Here is a 19,347-nt window from a genome sequence, read left to right as displayed (position 1 = left end):
TATATTGAGGGTTGCTTTCGTTTTCATACTTTCATTTTCAGACACATAAATTAAGACATGCATAAAGATTGTTGCCTTTTCCAGATGGCAATTACTTATTATTCAGACTAAATTATACGGAATAATTATTAATGTCTGTAAAAATATGAACGTGAATATTCTTGGAATACGCATTCTTAACTTAGACTGTTAAAATAACAAAAACTATCTAGAGCACATGATTTAAGATACCAAATAACAATCATTTACATTAAAATACAAACATTGTTCCCACTCGTACTCGAAGTAAAATCTGTGGGAAAGGGGTTATAAAACACAAAATGATATATTGGCGCCCTCTGGTGGATGCAGTACGAAGGGAACGCGCATTAGCGTTTAGCTGTTGTTGGAACGAGCAAAGGTAGGCTGTGATTCAAATTTCTCAGGACTGTACATATTTGTAATAAATCATTACAATGTCAGATAAAGTTATTTGTCGAGATACGCGCTGTCCCGATTGGTTATGTCATGGCTGAAAGTAGACGTATCTGACATGCGCAGTTAAAGGGGGACAAAGAGGAAAGAGTGGGTGGCGCGGCGGCTTGTGAAAATCTAGTCATTGCTTTATTTCTGTCACACCAGCGGTGATTTTAAACCTCTGGGACGATCGCAAAGGTCCAAGCCACACCCGAACTGTAAGCGATATTCAGGCACAACTTCAAATGCGACCAATCAAGGGGGTAAACAAGATAGTAGACCACGCCTCTTATACATACTTCATAAAATGTCTTTTTGTAAGGGGGCAAATGGTTAATTTCGTTTTTATTACATGGAAGCCAATCCTCCACTGTAATACTTGAAGTCGCGCCACCCCTTATTTGTGATGTTTAAAAAGATGGCCAATCACAGTTCACTGTGTTTTATCAAAACAGACTGCTTTATCATAAAAAAATATCCGGACCCAAGGTGAAGCTGTACGGAAAGGCGCCTGCTTTTTATTTTTCGAGGGAATCCCTCCTTAAAACTAAATATGTGTCACTGTGGTTGAAAAATGTGCGTCGTATTTATATGTTATGTTACATTTATATACACAGTTTGGCTAAATACCATACATATCTACATTTACGTGTGGTTATAGAGTGAAATCATGCAGTTATACAAAGTATTCACGTTAGTGTTTTGTGTATAAAAATGCAATTCCCCTTGGCGTTTTTTAATTATCTTCCTTTTAAATGACATTGTTATCTTAGAAAGCATATAAAGGCATCTTGCACTGACCCACCTCTTATCTATCTGTTTACAACTGTGAAACATGATATATCAGTCAACCATGTATTTTAACACTTGTCTGTGTATGTTCCTACTGTTCGAGTCAAATAATTACACGATTAAAGTGTATGAATATGCTTATAATGAAAACATTCGCAGTTTGCCGCAATACAATAACACTTGGGGTGTTGTTGTTTATCAATCAGGCGAACGCGTCGGGCCTCTGTTTCCTGCTTCTGAGCGCTGTGCTTGGGTCCTAACGCGGAGCCCGTGCAGGGCCGTACTGGAGACCCCGCGCCGCCTGCACCTCTATCGTCTCGGGTGAGTTTGTTACAATGTAGCAATTTCTCTATAATTCTCAATAACTATCACAAGGCTGCAACATTCGCATGTTGCACGCTGTTCACAGACCTCTTCTCTGCCCGCTTTTTACGACCGGGCCGCTGCAAAGGTCGGCAAATAGGTTGATTTTACAGCGAATTCCCAAGCATAGCCCCTGGTCCAAGAGTATTCCAACATAAACTCATATTTAGCAGGGATAAAGATAGTCTACGCAATTGCGTCTATTGAACACCGAACACCTATTTTTTTATTATTTGGGCTCATTGCCTCAACAAATACGTTAGTGTGTAAGAAAAACTACGTGTCTGCAGTCAGCTGTTGTCAGATATGTTCGTATTACGTGTGTAAACGCAGAAATAACAGCTAGGTTGCTAGTTAGCCGTAGCTAACTGAGTCTGCAGCAGATCAGGTATTTAAAAGCTAGTTAACAGTGATGATAAAGGCAATCTGTGTAGGTAAACATTTACAAAGAGTCGCAAATAAAAGGCTTTGCATTGCACCAGTGCGAATGTCGAACGAGTTTTTTTAGTTTTGCAAAGGAGAAATATAACCGCCGTATCCTGGAGGTCCCGGGTGTCCGTTCAGTCTCCAATTATTTTCTAAAGAAAGATGCTCTTAAAACGCTTTCAAATGCATCCTATTGCGAAGAAGCTTTAAATATGTGTCAACGATTGACCGTATGCTCTGCAATGTTTATTTCCCCCCAACAAACATTAGTGGCGTCCCCGCCTACCTCATCCTCTTTCTGTGGTTTTGATTGTTTAGAGTGAGACTTTACGATCGTGAACAGTGTAATGACTCATTAAAGTCTGCCTAATTCGTGAAACTAGGTGTTTGTGAGCCGGTAAATCGTAATATTTGACCACAAGTGATGATTTTCTGCCTGTGAGGATGTGAGGTGATGCGCGCGCTTTTTCCCTTCATCTTCTCTCGCGCCATAGACAGCGCACGAAAGTTCAGCTGTTGCTGTGATGTGGAAACATTTCTTACGCTATAGTTTCTTAATATCGGTTCAAAATCTATATTATTTTTTAACATAAACCTATTTTTTTAGACAGAATATGCCAGGTGAACGTAATAAATCAATGAAGTGATATCGGAATTTAAATTCAGCAAACCGGTAAAACCGTGTATTCAGCCTTATTTAATATACTATGTGTGAATTAATATCAATATGTTTGGAGAATTAGTTTCTTTTTGAAATTATTTTTGTGTGTTTTTGTTTATTTATATTGTGTAGTTATTTACATTGTGATTCTCATTAACATATTTAAATTGCAGTATTTACATTATCTAGCATCTACATTTTTGACAATTCTGATTTATTTTCTCAAGAATGAGCTTTATTTTCTTTACATAACAAAACATGGCAATTTTTGTAATTTACAAATCACTTTTATGCTTATTAATGTGCTTAATTGTTATTGTCAAGTGCTTTTGTCGCTTTCTGTGAACACTTCTGCTACATGCCTAAATGTAAACATGTTGTATAGCTTACATATTGTAAATAACATGTAACCACATTTCATCCACAAACATGTCTATGTCAGGTAAACTTTTTTTATTTGCTTTTGTGGGCTGTATATGTGTAAAAACATAGACACACAAATAAATATAAACTGTTTCCATAGTTAATTTTTGCACATGAAACTTATTTATACAGTTGACATGGATGATGAAGATGGCAGGTGCTTGCTAGATGTAATTTGGTAAGTGCATTGTTTTTTACCCTGTTAACTCCGGAATAACAGATTTTTATTATAATGCATCACTTTGGATATCTTGAAGTGTTTTAGACATTAATGTTTTTTTTATTACAGTGACCCACAAGCACTCAATGATTTCCTTCATGGATCAGAAACACAAGTGAGTACTGAAAGTGAAAGTCTTTTTTTTTGTCTTGTATTGTTTTAGTGTTAAAATGGCACATATAATGACGTAATCTAGATGGATCACAGTATAACAAAGCACACTTACGCAACAAGGATTTCCGTCGCTTTAAGTGTTGTTTACATTTTCACCCAAATCGGTTGTTTGGCTTATTTGATCCTTTCTTTACAATTTAATTGCTTCTCTTAATTTCAATCTTGATTTTTTCCTCTTTGGTTAATTCACATGTATAACATACTAATATAATGTTTCCTGTCTTTAACTCCTGTTTTCTTACCTGTTTGCTTGCTTTTTTAACTTTGTATGCATTGGGTATGCCTGCATTTTTTTTCTGGTTGATTGATGCACTTGCCCTTACTTTTCTCTTTCCTTAACTTTCCCTCTTTGTCTGACTATTTACCCCCCTTGCATCTGCCTATCCCTCTCACACGCCTGTCTGTGTGCTGTGGTGATTTCTGCCTATCCTATCCTGGGTATGTCTGTCTGTAGCTGGACACTGATGACCTTTTGGATGGCTCAAGTGACCCGTCCAGCTCGTTCTTCTCCACCGCTGGGGTGAGTAGTTTCCCCCGACCTCCTGTCTCCATCCTTTTCATAGCACGTGCTCTTCGGTCCGCCATCCAAATCAGATGCATTGTGCACCAGATCTGCATCTACAGCGGTCATGGTGTTGCCAGAGGCCTGGAGTGTGCCAGAGGCATTTTATTCCTCCTCCATTTGGATTAGCTGTCATGTCAGTGTACTAACATTGGTCTCTCTCTGTCTTCCAGGGCCATGTTCCCGAGGTCCAACCACAGGCTCAGCTGTCGACAAATGAGCCAGGCCTCCCTCGAGTCAGCGTTGATTTGGACTTTCTGGAGGACGATGACATCCTGGGCGGATCGCCAGGAGGAGACAACGGAAGCAATGGTGTTGGGACAAATCACGAGCCCTGTGACATTTTGCAACAGAGCCTGGCAGAGGCAAACATCACAGAGCAGAGCCTTCAAGAGGCAGACGACGAGCTTGATCTCAGTTCTTTTGGGTTAACTGGTCTCACGCAAGTAGTCCAACCCCTCCCTGATGCTGGTCTGTCTGGGGTGGGCATTGGAGGTGCAACTCAGATTTTTCCTAGCCAAGGCACCCCTAATGCACCCTCTAATGCCACCCCAGACATGCTTGGCTCTGTCCTGGCACATCCAGGCTTGCAGCTTCAATCCCAGGTCATGAACAAGACCATCAGTGTCCAACCATTTGTGCAGCCAGTTGGACTTGGAAACGTAACTCTTCAGTCTATTTCAAGCCTTCAGGCCTTACCAAATGGAAGTCAGTCCGGATCGCTGGGCATTGGACAAATTCAAGTTGTGGGCCAACCGACTGTAATGACAATAAACCAATCTGGGCAACAGATCTTGACAAAAACCATGGGCGGCTACCAGTTGCATCAACCTGGGGCTGAGGCCGCAAACGCTGGAACACAGGCTGGGCTTGGAGCTTCTGTTTTGGGCTCAGGAGGTGGACTTTTAATACAAGGTGGCAAGGCCACTCTAGGGTCCCCTGCCTTAAATGGACCAGCTGTCTGTTTAAGCAACACAAACACCAACAACAGTGGAACGACAATGGCCACTGCTGGTGGCATTGTGGGTTTTGGTAATGCATCTTTGGGTGCCGGAATTGGGTCTCAGACCCAGCCTCAAGGCCAAATCATGCAGAATGTCATCATCCAGCGAACGCCAACACCAATACAGCCCAAACCTCCACAAGGGGGTACCATCCAACCCAAAATCTTCAAGCAACAGCAACAACTTCCAGCCCCGCACCCCTTGCCAAATGATGCTAATAAGGCTGTCGGGGTGCAGCAAATCCCTGTGTCCGCTGCTCAGAATGTAACACTTCTCACTGGGAAGCCTGGCTCAAATGTAGTCTTGAGCACACAGGCAGCATCACAAGGAACACAGTTTTCTCAAGCTCTCTTTAAGCAGCAGGGCCCCCAAACATCAGGCAAACCACTCAGTGTTCAATTGTTAAATCAACAGGGCAGCATTGTAATTCCCTCCCAAACTGTCCTACAGGGCCAAAACCACCAGTTTCTCTTACCCGGGCTTCAGGCTGGAGGTCAAATCCTAACTCAGCATCCCAGTGGTCACATCATTACCAGTCAGGGACCTGGAGGGCAATTAATCGCAAATCAGATTTTGACAGCCAATCAGAACATCAATTTGGGCCAGATGTTGGCCTCGCAGGGTCATCCCCATATTCTCTCTGGACCCTTTCAGCTGCAGTCCGGTCAGATGGGTCAACACACGTTGTTCCAAATGCCGGTGTCCTTAGCCCAAACACAGACACAAGCCCATCCAATAACGGGCCACGTACAAACAGTCATCCAAGGCATGCCAATACAGAATTCTCTCTCAGTGGAGAGTCTTAGTCCGGCAGTCAGTTTACAGACATTACAACAGTCCGGTGGTATTCCCAGTAACAGTAGTGGTCCGTGCCAGCCTGGGGAGGGCATCACAGTACTGGGTGGCTCCGCTGACCCAGCTGCCCAACCGGCACAGGCCCAACCGCAGCCTTCGATTCTCACGGTTCAATCAACACCAACGGTTTCAGTAGCTGCTTCGGCTCCTTCCTCTTCATCTCCGTCTCCAACTATGGCCACGTCCACATCCTCGATGGTGGGTTTGGGTCATCAGGCTCAACACAGCCCAGGAAAGGTGTTGTTCACGTCCTCTGGTTCCAGAATGATCCTTAGCCAGGAGTCTCTACAGATGTTCCTACAACAGGTCAGTGTTCACTGTCTGTAAGCCTTGTCTGTCGTTTGCAAACTGTGTGCCAATAACACATCTTAGCTAACGTCATTTGATCCCCAAGCTGACCAGTTTGGATTATTGTTTCACTTCTCCTATCCCTAAACTGATAAATGTACTCATGTTAGGACCATCAGCAGCAAGCGGGAAAAGACCCACCTGCCGCTGTAGGTGTACCTGCATCTGTTATCGTCAGCGGCAGCAGTTCTGGTCCCGCCCCTTCAGGCCATGACAACTTGTTAGCTGAGACTCGGCAGAGGCAGAGTCCCAGCCCCTCCCTTGGCCCCACCCACATGGCAACAGTGGTTAACAAGGTAGATGAGCTCAAGCTCTGTCCTTAGCCCCACCCACTTGTTGCTGCCTCTGCTGCGTATTGGACCACTGTCTCCCAGCAAAACTTCCTTTATCTCCTTGTCTCTTCCACTCATCTCCTTGCCAGGGTTGTTTTGTTTACGTTTTAGTGTCCGCATCTTTCATGCTTTCCTTTTGGTTCACTGCTCGTGATACATTCGTGACCCAGTCTATGCAAACCAGGCTGATTAATCTAATGATGAGATTAGTAGTAGCGTCAAAGTTTAATTTTCTGAACATTATGTACTGTAAATCACATAAAAATGACTTCAGCTGAGTTTTTCAGACTGGGTCACATTTGTCTTTGCTATTGTGATGTCAATTGTCCATCATTAATGCAATAGTTTTGTCTTTTTGCATGCCACACATCTCATTGCCCTCATAATAGACTTGCTGATAATTTGCATGATTATTTAACCAGGAAGCTTGACATTGACATTAATTGAAAGTAAATTCATGAGAATGACGGTGTAATCGTTGCTCTAGTGGTTCAAGCAGTGTAGAGATTTCATTTGGTTGCATTTGCATCACCTTCATGTATTTTTCCATGAGCATGGACTCTTTCTATCAGTATTCTAATGCTGTAGATCTTTATACCACTCACACATCTATTCAAACTAATATTTAAACTCACCGCTGCTACCCTTACATACAGTAACTCCTGTTTTTAACCTTTCAATCGATCCCCCCACAACACCTCCCAGCACTCCCTAAAGAGAAATTAAATTCATTCCCTTCAAGATCACTTTCAAAGATTTGATCTTGATCACCTGCTAGCTGCCCTGAATTACCACTCTACTAGCAAAATGTTGTATGATTTTTACTTCTATTTTTACTTTTCTGTTCTTGGTAAACACATTTTTTGTTGTTCTTTGCAAAGATGCTGCCTTTGTAGTTGTGTGTTTTTCAGACCCCGGTGGTGTCTGCTCTGTTTTAGTTGTGTGCCTGTTGTACATTTTAGATGATTAGTACTTGGGATGTTCATAGTACTAGGATGTTCATTTCTGTAAATTTTTCCCTCCGCTTGTTAACTGAACATTAACCGTTAACTGATAAGATTTTAATATTTAATTGTCATTAAATAAAAATACAAACATTGTATTTAATTTGATCGGGCAAACAGCAGCAACAAATCAACAACAGAAACAGGATTCATACATTATCAAATTTTCACGTAACATTAGTAGGAAAGCTCTGATCGATTAGCCGCATATCGGTATTGGCCAATAACGACATTAAATGACTTGATCATTACTCACTAAATTTGCCGATTTCATCAACCTATCTTTGTGTTTACTTTTATCATCATAGGGTTCCTGAATGCAGCTGCATTAAGAGAGCATTTTTTACGTAGTGTGAGCATTTTTATAACTCGTTGCTCCTGTGCGACCTGCAGATTTGGATTTCTCTCTTTGCCTTTATGTGTATTTTCTATGAGGATGCACTCCAGTCCTAAAAACGCGACGTGTATTTACATCCCCATCAGACAGTGTACACAACACATATCTATCGCGAACAATTGCACCCTGATGCCAAAAGTTTATTATTTGCATGCGTTTTTAAGTTTTGACCATTTAAACTTTTCTTCTTCTCACAGCTGCTCTTGTCTGTGTACATCCGACGAGCGCGCACACAGCAGCCAGTCATCAGTGCACGTAAACAAAGCGATATCTGAGCGAAATCTTAAAGCTATAGTAACCTAATTCTAGGGATCGACCAATATGGACTTTTCAGTGCCGATGCTGATACAGATTTTTGTTTCATCAGCCTTAGCCGATGACCGATACAGGCTGCCGATTTTCTTTAGCCGATATTTGGAGCCGATACTGCTTTTGCTCACTCAATTTACATCATAAAAATTATGTTTAAACAATGACATGTTGTTAAAAAGAGATTTTATTAGTTTGGACAGTTCTTACATTTATTTAAGTCTAGGACTAGTCTAATCCCTGTCCAGGAAACCGCCCCATAGAGATGAGAAATAAAAACCCGCTTTGTTCAGCTATAATCAGCTGTTAGGCCGAGCTTTCGATGTTGTCATTGTTTTTAGTCACATGACCTGCAATCGCTCGTCTGTAAATAATGCCGTAAAAAAACTGGCAAACACGGCAGCCATGTATCGGCCGATGCCGATACACATAAAACTTGCAAATATCGGCCCGATATATCGGCCGTCCGATATATCGGTCTATCACTACCTAATTCATCTCAATAAAATCACTCTCTGCTCTTCACTGAAGAACTGTTATGGTTCATCCGAATGCGTGTATATTTAATTAATTACAGTAAATTACAGTGTGTGTTTTATTATTTATATTAATTATTTATAAATAAGTGTTTTATTTTCATTAATTTTAACATGCATGAGCCCTTTTAAAGGCATATTAAATGTCTCTTTGCAGAAGAAATATTTGTTGTGCTTATTTATTGTATTCTCTATTACAACAATTATATACCTAATTACTGCAAGTAATATAACTAAGGCAAAATCTGCATATTACTTTGTCTAGAAAAAGTGTTAACAGTTACAGTCATCAAAGAGTTTGCATATCAGCTTGAAGAATCCGTATTGGCCGATCAAGAAGACAACAAAACTGTATCGTCTGCACAAATCCTGATCGGAGCATCCCTAAACATTACATTATCAATCATTACATTATTGAGCACACGCGTGGTTCCATGAAGTAAAAATGATTTCTAATACAATAGGCCTTATGCCCAGCTGCACTACTTCCTGAACTTCAGCCAAGCTCCTTGTTTTCTGTCTGCCATTATTGAACAAACTGATTAATCCAGGTGTGTCTGATTATTGTTGTTTGTGACTACTGAGGTCAGGCACACCTGGATTAATCAGTTTGTCCAATAATGGCAGACTGGTAACAAGGATGAAGTTCAGGAAGTAGTGCAGCTGGGCATAAAGCCTATTGATTACTTAACCAGACCAATAATAATTTACATCATTTAACAGCCAGTCTAAATGAAGGATAGACACGCACCATGCGTTAACAATGTTTTTTATCTGATTATTGATACCTGAATATTAATCTGTCCTAAATTCTTACCTTCGGTTAACGGTTAACCAGTCAATATGAACATCCCTATTTAGTTCACTTAGAAGAGTATTTAAACTCTTCATGAATATATTTTTCAAGCTTTTGAAAAAGAAATTTTCCTCTGTCTTTTCTATTATCTTGCTTGTATTTGTTTGTGGCCTGTTACTGTGTGTTGTTTTTTCATGATTGCTAAAGGGTGAGATTAAAAGTTACTTGTTTTAGTGATGCACTGAAATGCAAAAACAAGGTTTAAAATGGATTACACAGGACAAGATGTAAAGAAAATTGAATTAAGTGTTGTGTTTAACACTCATCTCACACTGTTCATTATATGAGTGTGAATATATCTATGTTACAATATTAATGTCGCAGATGATAAATTCATCTTACATATTCAGAAAATGTGCAAATGCACTAGTTGTGCTGTGATTTTTGTCATCTGGTCACATCATTAAAGTCATTTATTCAGATTTGCCTGGAAGGTGTTTATCCGTGTAAATGTATTTGTGCCTGATTTGGCGATTGTTTGTGCTTGACCCTCTATTTATAAATCCAGCTAATTTTCACCTGAAGGATTGTGATTGTAAATTATGTTGCATGTTTGGGATGATGTTGATGTTCCCCATTATCCTAAATAAGTTAAAACCTTTCTGTGAATCCTTAATAACAAGCAGAAAATAACATCCAGATGCTCTTGAATATGTCTATTCTGTCACGTAGACTTCTCTTTTTGTTTTCATTCCTGTTCGCATTGTTTTGTTAAAGTTGGTTTTGTGCCAAATCTGTCAAGATTAAACTTTGTGAATTAAGGCTGGGTTATATATCATTTCAGCATCGACATTGCAATGTATGAATCAGAAAATGTTAAGGGGATTTTATTCTTTTTGAATTAACATGGTCTGGTTGCTTGATAAGTGGTTTGTGAAACCGTCACGCAACTATTTTTCTCAAGTTGCCATCCCTGAGCTATACAAGAAATGCAAGTTAAATCATCTGTGGAGTTAATTTCATATACATACTCTTTAGAAATTTCAGTGCATCCCTAAAACGTAGTTCGTGTCCACAAATTATTATTTGTTTTTTTGACAATTATCTGACAATTTTCTGTGCTTTTCCTCTTATCTCAAGGTTCCTTCAGGGGCACATCCACAGACCATAAAGATCCAAAGCGCATCTCCATCTCAGCCTTTGGTCACCCCTGCGCAGACCCCCACCCTATCCGACAGCCCTCAACCCGCCCAGGTGTCTCCCCTCACTCTCGGGCAGCAGATCCAGTCTCCTCACCAACACCAGCAATCTCGCCCTCCCTCACAGCCTCAGCCCCAATCTCAGACTCCTTCACGCTCCTGCACACCCTCTTCTCTACCCCCTCTTTTTATAATACAGAATCAGATCGCAGGTTCACCACAAGCATCGCAGCCAGGACCTCCACCGCAGCAGCCTCAGCAGATACAAGTGCAGCTTCAGCCTCAAGTTCTTCCCCAGACCGGCAACCTGCAGCCAGACATACCTCCTTCCTCCTGCTCCCCGAAACCTGCACAGTTCCAATTCCAGCCAGCTGTGATGGAGGCCGGAGCGGTGAAACAGCAGATGACTGTGGTGCCAGGGCTGACTGCAGAACAGCAGCATCACCTTCAGCTGATCGGTGCGCAGCTACAGACCATGTCATCCATCGCACAGCCTACACCTCAACAAAAGCAGCTTTTGGAAAAGCTTCACCAGGTATCGTGTTGTCACATTGTGTCAAGATTTAAAAAGGTTTTCCAGCCAGCCACTATGATGCAATTATTGTTTCTGTCCTTATGATTTCGTCAGGTCCAGCAAAATATTCTCCTTCAGGCCAAGCAGCAAGCTCAGGCTCAAGCCCAAGCCTCTCAGCAACAGGCGACAAACCAGTTCAACAAAATGCCCGATCAACCTTCAGTCCAGGTCGCAACCTCGGCACCATCCACCATCCAAGCTTCGGTCCCATCGCTTCTGCAGCAGAAGTCTGTGCTTGTCAAGTCCTCTGCCACAGGTGGGCTCCCTAAATTACTAACCTTGAAATGTTTGTTGCGATATATTACCGTGCTGACAATGTGTTATTCTCACCGCAGGTGCAAATGACACACAAACATATTCTGCGGTTTCAGCTGGGGCTACGGCGAACCAAGGAATCACTACACCAAATCTCTCACAGGCTGTTCATGTGAGTGAAATGTGTTTTGTAATTTAAAGCATTACAGCTGCAATTATTACTGAATGGGAAATTTAAACCCTATCCTAACTTCTGAGATACTCAAATTTTGCAGGCCAAGCCAGGCGTCATAAGTTCAGTGGGTGGACTCACTCTGGCTAAAGCAGGTTTGCAGATTCAGGTTTTGGGTTCTGGACTGTCTCAGATGCCTGCACCTCCACCACCCGCTCCTGTTCAAACACAGGTAATGTTTATAACTGCATCAATTAAAATAAACTGTGGGTTTATGTTTGTAGTAATATTTGTCATGTCTCTTCATAGACGACAACGTTAAAAAGACCGTTCAGCATGGAACCAAGCAAAGAAGCTAGGTAATTTAACAAATTTCAGTTATATTATAAATGTCATTTGCACACGCTGGCACACATATTTGTGAAACCTGAGAGTTGTTCTTAAGCTGTACTTGTGTATCTTTTTGTAGGATGCTGGAACAGCTTCGAAAACAACAAGGCTCAGTTTTACATCCAGACTATAGCTCACCTTTCCACTCGTTTGAGGACACACTTCATCGGCTGTTGCCGTACCATTTGTACCAAGGCATGGCTTCATCTTCAGAAGACTATCGCAAAGGTAAATTCTCAGGCCCTTGCTTCCATATTTTTGGCAACTTGTGCTTTTGTTGGCAGTCGCTTCTAGGCTGACTGTGTAAATCTTCCTTTATGTTTGTCTGCCCAGTGGATGATGAATTTGAAAGCGTCTCAAGTCAGCTCTTAAAGCGCACACAAGCAATGCTGGATAAGTATCGTCACTTGCTCTTCGAGGAATCAAAGGTATCATTTATATAACTGTCCCTCACTTTCTTTTTCATATTGATTGTAACTTAACCTTTATGCCTTTGCCAGTTGCTTTTATCCAAATTCATTAACTGTTCCTAAGTACATTGGTCAGTTTGTATTAAACTCATGAGATTACCGAAACACTATTGGATTATAACTTGATATATTTGGCAGTGCATTTATGGCATACATTTTCAGTCCACCCTCTGAACCCTTGACGCTGCCCGTGCTAATACAATACTATAGCTTACGTGAGCACTTATTGGTATCTTATGTGCTTGTCATTCTGGAGCAGAGGCTGGGTCCCTCTGCAGAGATGGTTATGATTGACCGCATGTTCATTCAAGAGGAGAAGGTCGCCCTGAGTCAGGACAGAGTTCTGGCCAAGGAGAAACCAGGTAATGATCATGCATTAAGGAAACTTGAGTGTTCGATAAAACTAAAAGTATCTAATGAAATAGTGTGATCAGTGCTGTTTTCTTTCCAGTTTGCGTATTTTTGATTAAAACAGGATACGACTTTGAAAGGCATGGGACTTTCTCATTATACATTAAGTGCAAGATGAGTCCTTAACCCCTTCAGACCCTGCGCCCACTTTAAAGGACATCACATGTTTTGTGGTTTAAAGAGCACTATTGTCCGATTCACATTTTTAAATTTAATTTTGTGTGCAAGTGTGTATTAGTACATGTTAAGGATATGCAAAAAGTAAACAATGACGCGAGTTATCGTCTTCAATGTAAATTTATTTTCTTGGACTACAACAAACACACGGATTGTATGCGACTGTTTACTTCCTGGGATTGGTGATGTAGACAAGACCGACATTATCAGAATTCCTCCCGCTTCAGACTCACAGCCTGTAAGTTAACTCCTGTCAGCATTGCATTGTGACCAAATCTTTCAAACATGGTAGGGAGCATCACATTTCCGGCTGATGTCAGAGGTATTCAGGGCCAATCAAAATGTACAGATTAGCTGGCAAAGGGGGACAGAGCTTTTCAAATCTATGCATTTCAAGGAGGAAAATGAAATCTGGAGCTACAAAAATGTACGACATGTGGAAAATGTGTTTTTTAACCATAAATCACGCGAACAGATTGAATTATACCAAATACACAAAATAATGTTAAATTTTTTAACAAAGAAGTAGATGCTCTTTAAACCAACAAAAATGCTGATCAACTTCTTAACTCTTTCGCCGCCAGCGTTTAAAAAAAAAAGTTGCTAGCGTTTTTCATGATTTTCCCAAAAGTTTAATGCCTTCCAGAAAATGTTCTTCTTTAAATATATAAACATACAATATACCAAATGAAAGAACAGACCCTCTGCTTTAAAAAAAAAAAACGTTTCATCCTACCTTCAGTAGTTCTTTTGCAATCAGCTTTTGAATATGGGTAGGTTTCTGCAAAAACACCACAATTCGAGCAAAAAGCAGAGATAATTAAATTTTTGTGACAGCCTTTTTATTAGAGATCCCATTCAGAGCGATCTTTAAAACAGACACGGACATGCAGCCACTTGCCATAGGGCAATACTTCCAGGTTTAAAAAGTTGCGGAAGGTAATAGCAGTATTGCGGAAAGCCGGAAATACTCGTCATTGGCAGGGAAGCGTTTTCTCTTGATTGACGAGATATCTCGTCAATGGCGGCGAAAGAGTTAAAATAAGGCACACTGATCAAACACTGGAAAAGATATGAAGGGGTTAATATTTCTTTCATGTTTTTCAGTGGGGAGAATTTTCAGCTGTAAATTTTAGTTGTGCATCTGTTAATAGTTGTCTTGGTGCTCCGACCTGGGGTCTCGGACCGTCCTTAGGGGGCACCTGAGTATACAGGGGGTGTGCAATGCAATATGCTTTAATCTCAAATAGAGATTTTGCTTGCTCCATCTTAATGTGCTTGTCACCATCATGACAAAATCATCTGGAAAGACAGATGTAGATTGTTGGAGGACTCAGATTAACATATGTACTTGGTTGGGCCCCCAAGGGGGGAAAGGTTGGAAATCACTGGTCTATAGGACCACTATTATCATTTTGCCCCATGGACTTCAATTGTGTTTTCCAACACTTTTAATGATGTTGTATTTAATAATTTCATTTTGGACTCTTTGCAGAGGAATACGTGGCTAATTCCTGTTTGCTGGACAGCAGTGCAGTCAGGCCTGTAAAGGTAGAGCTGAGCTCTGTAAGAATCGCACCGCCAGCAGTTGGAACTCCACCTGTGGCAGCTACACCAATGCCAGCTGTTGCCCCTGCCCCAACCCCTGCACCTCCTCTTGCTTCTATCCCCGCTCCTGCATCTGCCCCTGCTCCCGTTTCTGCTCCTGCACCTGCACCCTTCCCTCCTACTAAACTGGTAATAAAGCAAGGTGGAGGGGGTGCATCGGTATCCTGGTCCACCAGTTCTACCCCTACGCCTGCTCCTGTGGTCAGGCCCTCCATGGAGCCGGTTGCACCGAATGCCTCCTTCAGCCGCACTCCGTCCTCCTCCCGGCCTCTTCCTGCTGATGATGACGATGATGTCACGCTACCCCAGCGAACCAGTAAGCCACCCATCAAGACCTACGAGGCGCGTCGGCGAATAGGTTTGAAGCTGAAGATCAAACAGGAGGCGGGACTTAGTAAGGTGGTTCACAACACCGCATTAGACCCGGTCCACTCCCAGTCCCAGCTGACACCGCAGCCCCAAACTCCCGAACCTCCTCCGAAAGTCAAGCCACCTGTAGCCCCACTCACCACTGTCATTAGAACTCCACCCCCAGCTTCCTACTCCACCACCTCATCCACTGTCACTACAGTAACCGCACATAAAAGCTCTGCATCCAGTAGTGCAACTTCCTCTAGCGGAGCCCCACCCTCCTGGTCTTCGTCGAACCCCTCCACGTCCACGGCACAGATGAACGGCACTCTGGAACACCACGAGGTAGGCGGGGTCAAACGTAATCCGGCCTCAACGGCGACTCCCCCACAGACCACATGCCGGCTCCCGCTTCGAAAGACGTACCGTGAGAACATCAGTCCGCGTCACAGGCCGGGTGTACCGGGGGGAGATACGATACCCATTTCATCAACAAGACCTCCTGTTACGTCTTCCCCTCAACCACAAAGCTCCTCCCCTAAACCTGAAAGGACTGTGATAGCCAGTGTGAAACTGGAGAGGCAGGGTGGACACGGGCGGTCCCACTCGCATCCAGAGTCGCAGAGCTTTGCAGCGGTAGAGGACGTTCTCTACCGCGGTATCAAAAACGCGTACCACCACCACCAAGAGTTCTCTGAAAAAGAGGACGAGGGCGAGGAAGGTGGCGGTATCGGTCGATTAAAGGGCATGGAGGGCAAACATAGAGATGGAGGAAGGGGTACTTTCAGGATGGATCAGCATGCTCCTGGCCCACCTTCTCTAGGAGAGCCTTCCTCCACAAGAGACTCTTCACTTCCTGCCAAACGCTGCAAATCGGACTCTCCAGACATGGACAACGCAAGTTTCTCCAGCGGCAGCCCGCCGCCGGACGACTCGCTGAACGAGCACCTGCAGTGTGCCATTGACAGTATACTGAACTTACAACAGGGCCCTCCTGGGCACGGAAGCTCCGGGCGAGGGCCGTTAGGGAGGGTTCATGGGTCCAACCTGCCTAACCAGCACCAAACCCACCCTTCCTACAGACAGTCCATGCCTCCCCTTTCCTCTCAGCCCTCTTCTGCCCCCATGTCCCAGCATCAACAGGTAGGGGGCCGAGGACAGAATGGAAATCTTGTTTCACAGACGCACAGTAGATAACAGCCCCTTTAATAGAAGTTGACTGAAAGACTGAAAAAGCAGCAGGTCAATGGATACGGGAAGTAAACTTTTCAGACAGTTTTCCCACGTTAAGCTGTGTTTGCTTTCTTCGTCTGTGGTTTGTGCTGATGAAATGTGTTCTTTTGGTTTACATACGGCCCTATGAGTGTACTTGCTAAAGTGCGCTTGGTATGATTTTCAAAATTTTGTCCTACTTTGTTGGATGCGAAACTGGGGCCGTTCCTAAGTTTTCCAATTTTTTTGTGAGAGACGGTCATTTAATAAATCACATGCTTTTTCTAGTTACTGCAGCACGATATACAGACTGCAGGAATTCTTTGATATCATGAAATTTGGCATATTGAACAGTGCTTATCTTTTGATTTGGTTATTTTGGATCACTTTTACTTTAAAGAGGCCAGATGTTCATATAAAAATGGTTCCCTATAAAGTGTAATTATGTTTTTTGAAATTCGTGAACTCTTCAGGGAGGCTTATTCATGCATAGTAATGGTGTGCCCTCTCCCCCCAAACACTTCTGGTTATCTTATTACAGGAATTAACAATGTAGCATTCACAAGCAGATAAGTCACCTGAACTGTAACAAATCTGTCGACGTGAAAGCATTCCAGCATTAAGAGCACATCAAACAATCACAGCACAGTGAATTTGAGACTTAAAATAAAAAGTTATCTTTGCCTGGGTGACAAACAACCATCTTTTGCATCTCTATTATATGTTTAAGTAGTAAGACAAAAAAACCCTCTCTCCCTCCCATTATTTTGTAGACGAGTGTGTTCGTGAGAATCACTGAAAGATATCACTTTGGACCGTGCAGAAGCAAACACAGCAGAAGCAATGACATGAAAAAAGAACAATAATAATGTAAAGAGAAAAAGATAATAGAACTGTAAGAATTTGAAGTATAGTACTACAGATTAATTTTGTATTGTATTTATTGTGTATAATGACACTTTTTAAAAAAACTGTACATTTAGTAAAACTGTAAATTAAACCTTTCTTCTTTTATGAAACAATCACACTTGTTTGCCATTTCAATGTGTTTTTAATCTTAAAGTTCAGTAGGTTTTTGCATGATTGTATGCAATGCTTTTAATGACCAGTAGGTGGTGGTGTATTATAGAGCTGCACAATATAAACTACTGCCAGATCTCTTTATCCTGGGATACACTGCATGGATTTTGGCTATCCCAGATGAAAGATTACAATCATGGGATTTTTTTGATCATCTGTGTTTGAATTGGAAGGGGTGAATTTACCTCCTATAAGCATTGAGGGACCCCCTATAAAGCACAAAAATATATATCCTTTGGTTTTTATTAAAGTTAAAATACTACAGGAATTAAAAATTCTTGTGCTGTGCTGCCACAAGCGATACCATGCATTACTGTCTGAAATAAATGTTAACTTTATTTACAGATTGTTAGATTTAGGATTGGGTTAGGGGCTTTAAAAAAAAATCCTAATCTGTTATTTAACACTAATTTGAGGGGTAAAATTATTAGGGTTGAAGTTAACCTCCTAAGAACTTTTTTGTTGTTTGCACCATAATAAATGGTAAATTTCTGTGTAACTGAAACCTGAAACACAAAATTCAAGGCCCTGGGAAGTAAAAAAAAAAACCATACATAGATACAGGTAATTGAAAGTGCTTGAATCTATTTTATGCAAGGAGTTTTCTGGGAAAAATCCTTACTATTCCCTGTGTGGTGTAGGATAATATCATAAAAAATCTAGACACACGTGCTAAACTGTTTGCTTTACATGCTTTTTGCTTTACATGCTTAATCTTCTGTATGCGAATGTTAATTCATACCAAAATGCTTTTTTGCATAGTTGTGTTTGACACACCAAAACGTCTCTGGTTACGTATGTAACTGTTGTTCCCTGAGAAGGGAACGAGACGCTGCGTCTCCCTTGCCATACATTCTGCCTCCCTGTAATGCCATGTTTGGCAATATTTCAGATAGCGATATACTTCCTGGCTCTCGCATCACAGTGTCTTTGTCGTTAAGCCTCACCATTGGTTGAATATGATATACACATTCAGACACACTTGGAGGCATCCCCAAAGTGTCACCAAAAGTGACGCAGCACGAGTTCCCTCGAAAGGGAACTGTAACAATGTATCTTAAAATGTAACGTGGTGTAACCTTGCTCTCACTTGAAATGTGTCCCCTCATTTAGTCCTTGAATTTGAGGGTATTGGATCTGGAAAGGTCCTTGAATTTGAAGTTAACCAAGGTGTGGGAACTCTGTGCTTCATGTTCAAAGAAAAATATTTGGTTGTTATATTTATTGGTTCTTCCTAACCCCAAATAGCTCGAAGATATCTGAAAAAAGACAAACCAAAGCTCTGGTCTAAGGAGGTTAAGGGTCATTAAGGATTTCTTTGATTATAACATTGATCCAGGATCACAGCTTGCTTTGTGAAATCACGGAGACTCTAATGACAGGGGGCTTGGCCAGGGGTGGGGCTTAGATAGGGGACCCCCATAATCTTCAAACACTGGTGATCGTGGTTCTTAATCGGTGGTCCTAAGTCATACAGTGAGAGAGGTTCCAAGATGGCAGTTTCCAAAGATAGACTACGATAGTTTTCTGACAGTGTCAGAAGTTCATCATGATCAACGCACAGTGTGTTTGCTCCTACGACCTGCCTACCAGTATGTCCTTACCAGTTTTTCTTTTGCTAACGCAGCCGTCACAACACAAGATTTAATGGTTATCATCGTACAGTATTCATGCGTGTCATACCAAGATTTGCACAGTGTGATATAGACGTGCAAAAATCCTGCAATGTATCCCGGGTTTAAACTGTGCCCTTTCATGCCAGCAACAGGAGTCATGTGAACGTCTGATGT

At 41.8% G+C, this 19,347-nt stretch overlaps 1 protein-coding gene across 5 annotated transcripts; it reads left to right on the top strand.

The window, feature by feature from the left end:
* The first annotated feature begins 202 nt into the window (after positions 1–202).
* Positions 203–17,504, top strand: bicra (BRD4 interacting chromatin remodeling complex associated protein). Of its 5 annotated transcripts, none has more exons than XM_065282790.2 (16): positions 203–400; positions 1,455–1,569; positions 3,254–3,299; positions 3,411–3,456; positions 3,970–4,035; positions 4,251–6,242; positions 6,395–6,580; positions 10,799–11,392; positions 11,486–11,687; positions 11,767–11,858; positions 11,962–12,090; positions 12,168–12,217; positions 12,328–12,476; positions 12,582–12,676; positions 12,978–13,080; positions 14,802–17,504. In XM_065282790.2, the coding sequence occupies exons 3-16, from the start codon at positions 3,259–3,261 to the stop codon at positions 16,460–16,462; spliced, it is 5,406 nt and encodes a 1,801-aa protein (XP_065138862.1). In that variant the 5' UTR covers positions 203–400; positions 1,455–1,569; positions 3,254–3,258; the 3' UTR covers positions 16,463–17,504. The 5 variants fall into 5 exon arrangements, with proteins under 5 accessions (XP_065138862.1, XP_065138860.1, XP_065138863.1 ...); XM_065282788.2 differs by having other exon boundaries at positions 12,975–13,080; XM_065282791.2 differs by lacking the exon at positions 3,970–4,035 and having other exon boundaries at positions 204–400; positions 12,975–13,080.
* The last annotated feature ends 1,843 nt before the right edge of the window (positions 17,505–19,347 follow it).

This window comes from Paramisgurnus dabryanus, chromosome 9 (genome assembly GCF_030506205.2).
Source record: "Paramisgurnus dabryanus chromosome 9, PD_genome_1.1, whole genome shotgun sequence".
Taxonomy (NCBI): Eukaryota; Metazoa; Chordata; class Actinopteri; order Cypriniformes; family Cobitidae; genus Paramisgurnus; species Paramisgurnus dabryanus.
Note: the sequence above shows the minus strand (reverse complement) of the source record. Positions and strands in the feature narration are given on the sequence as shown.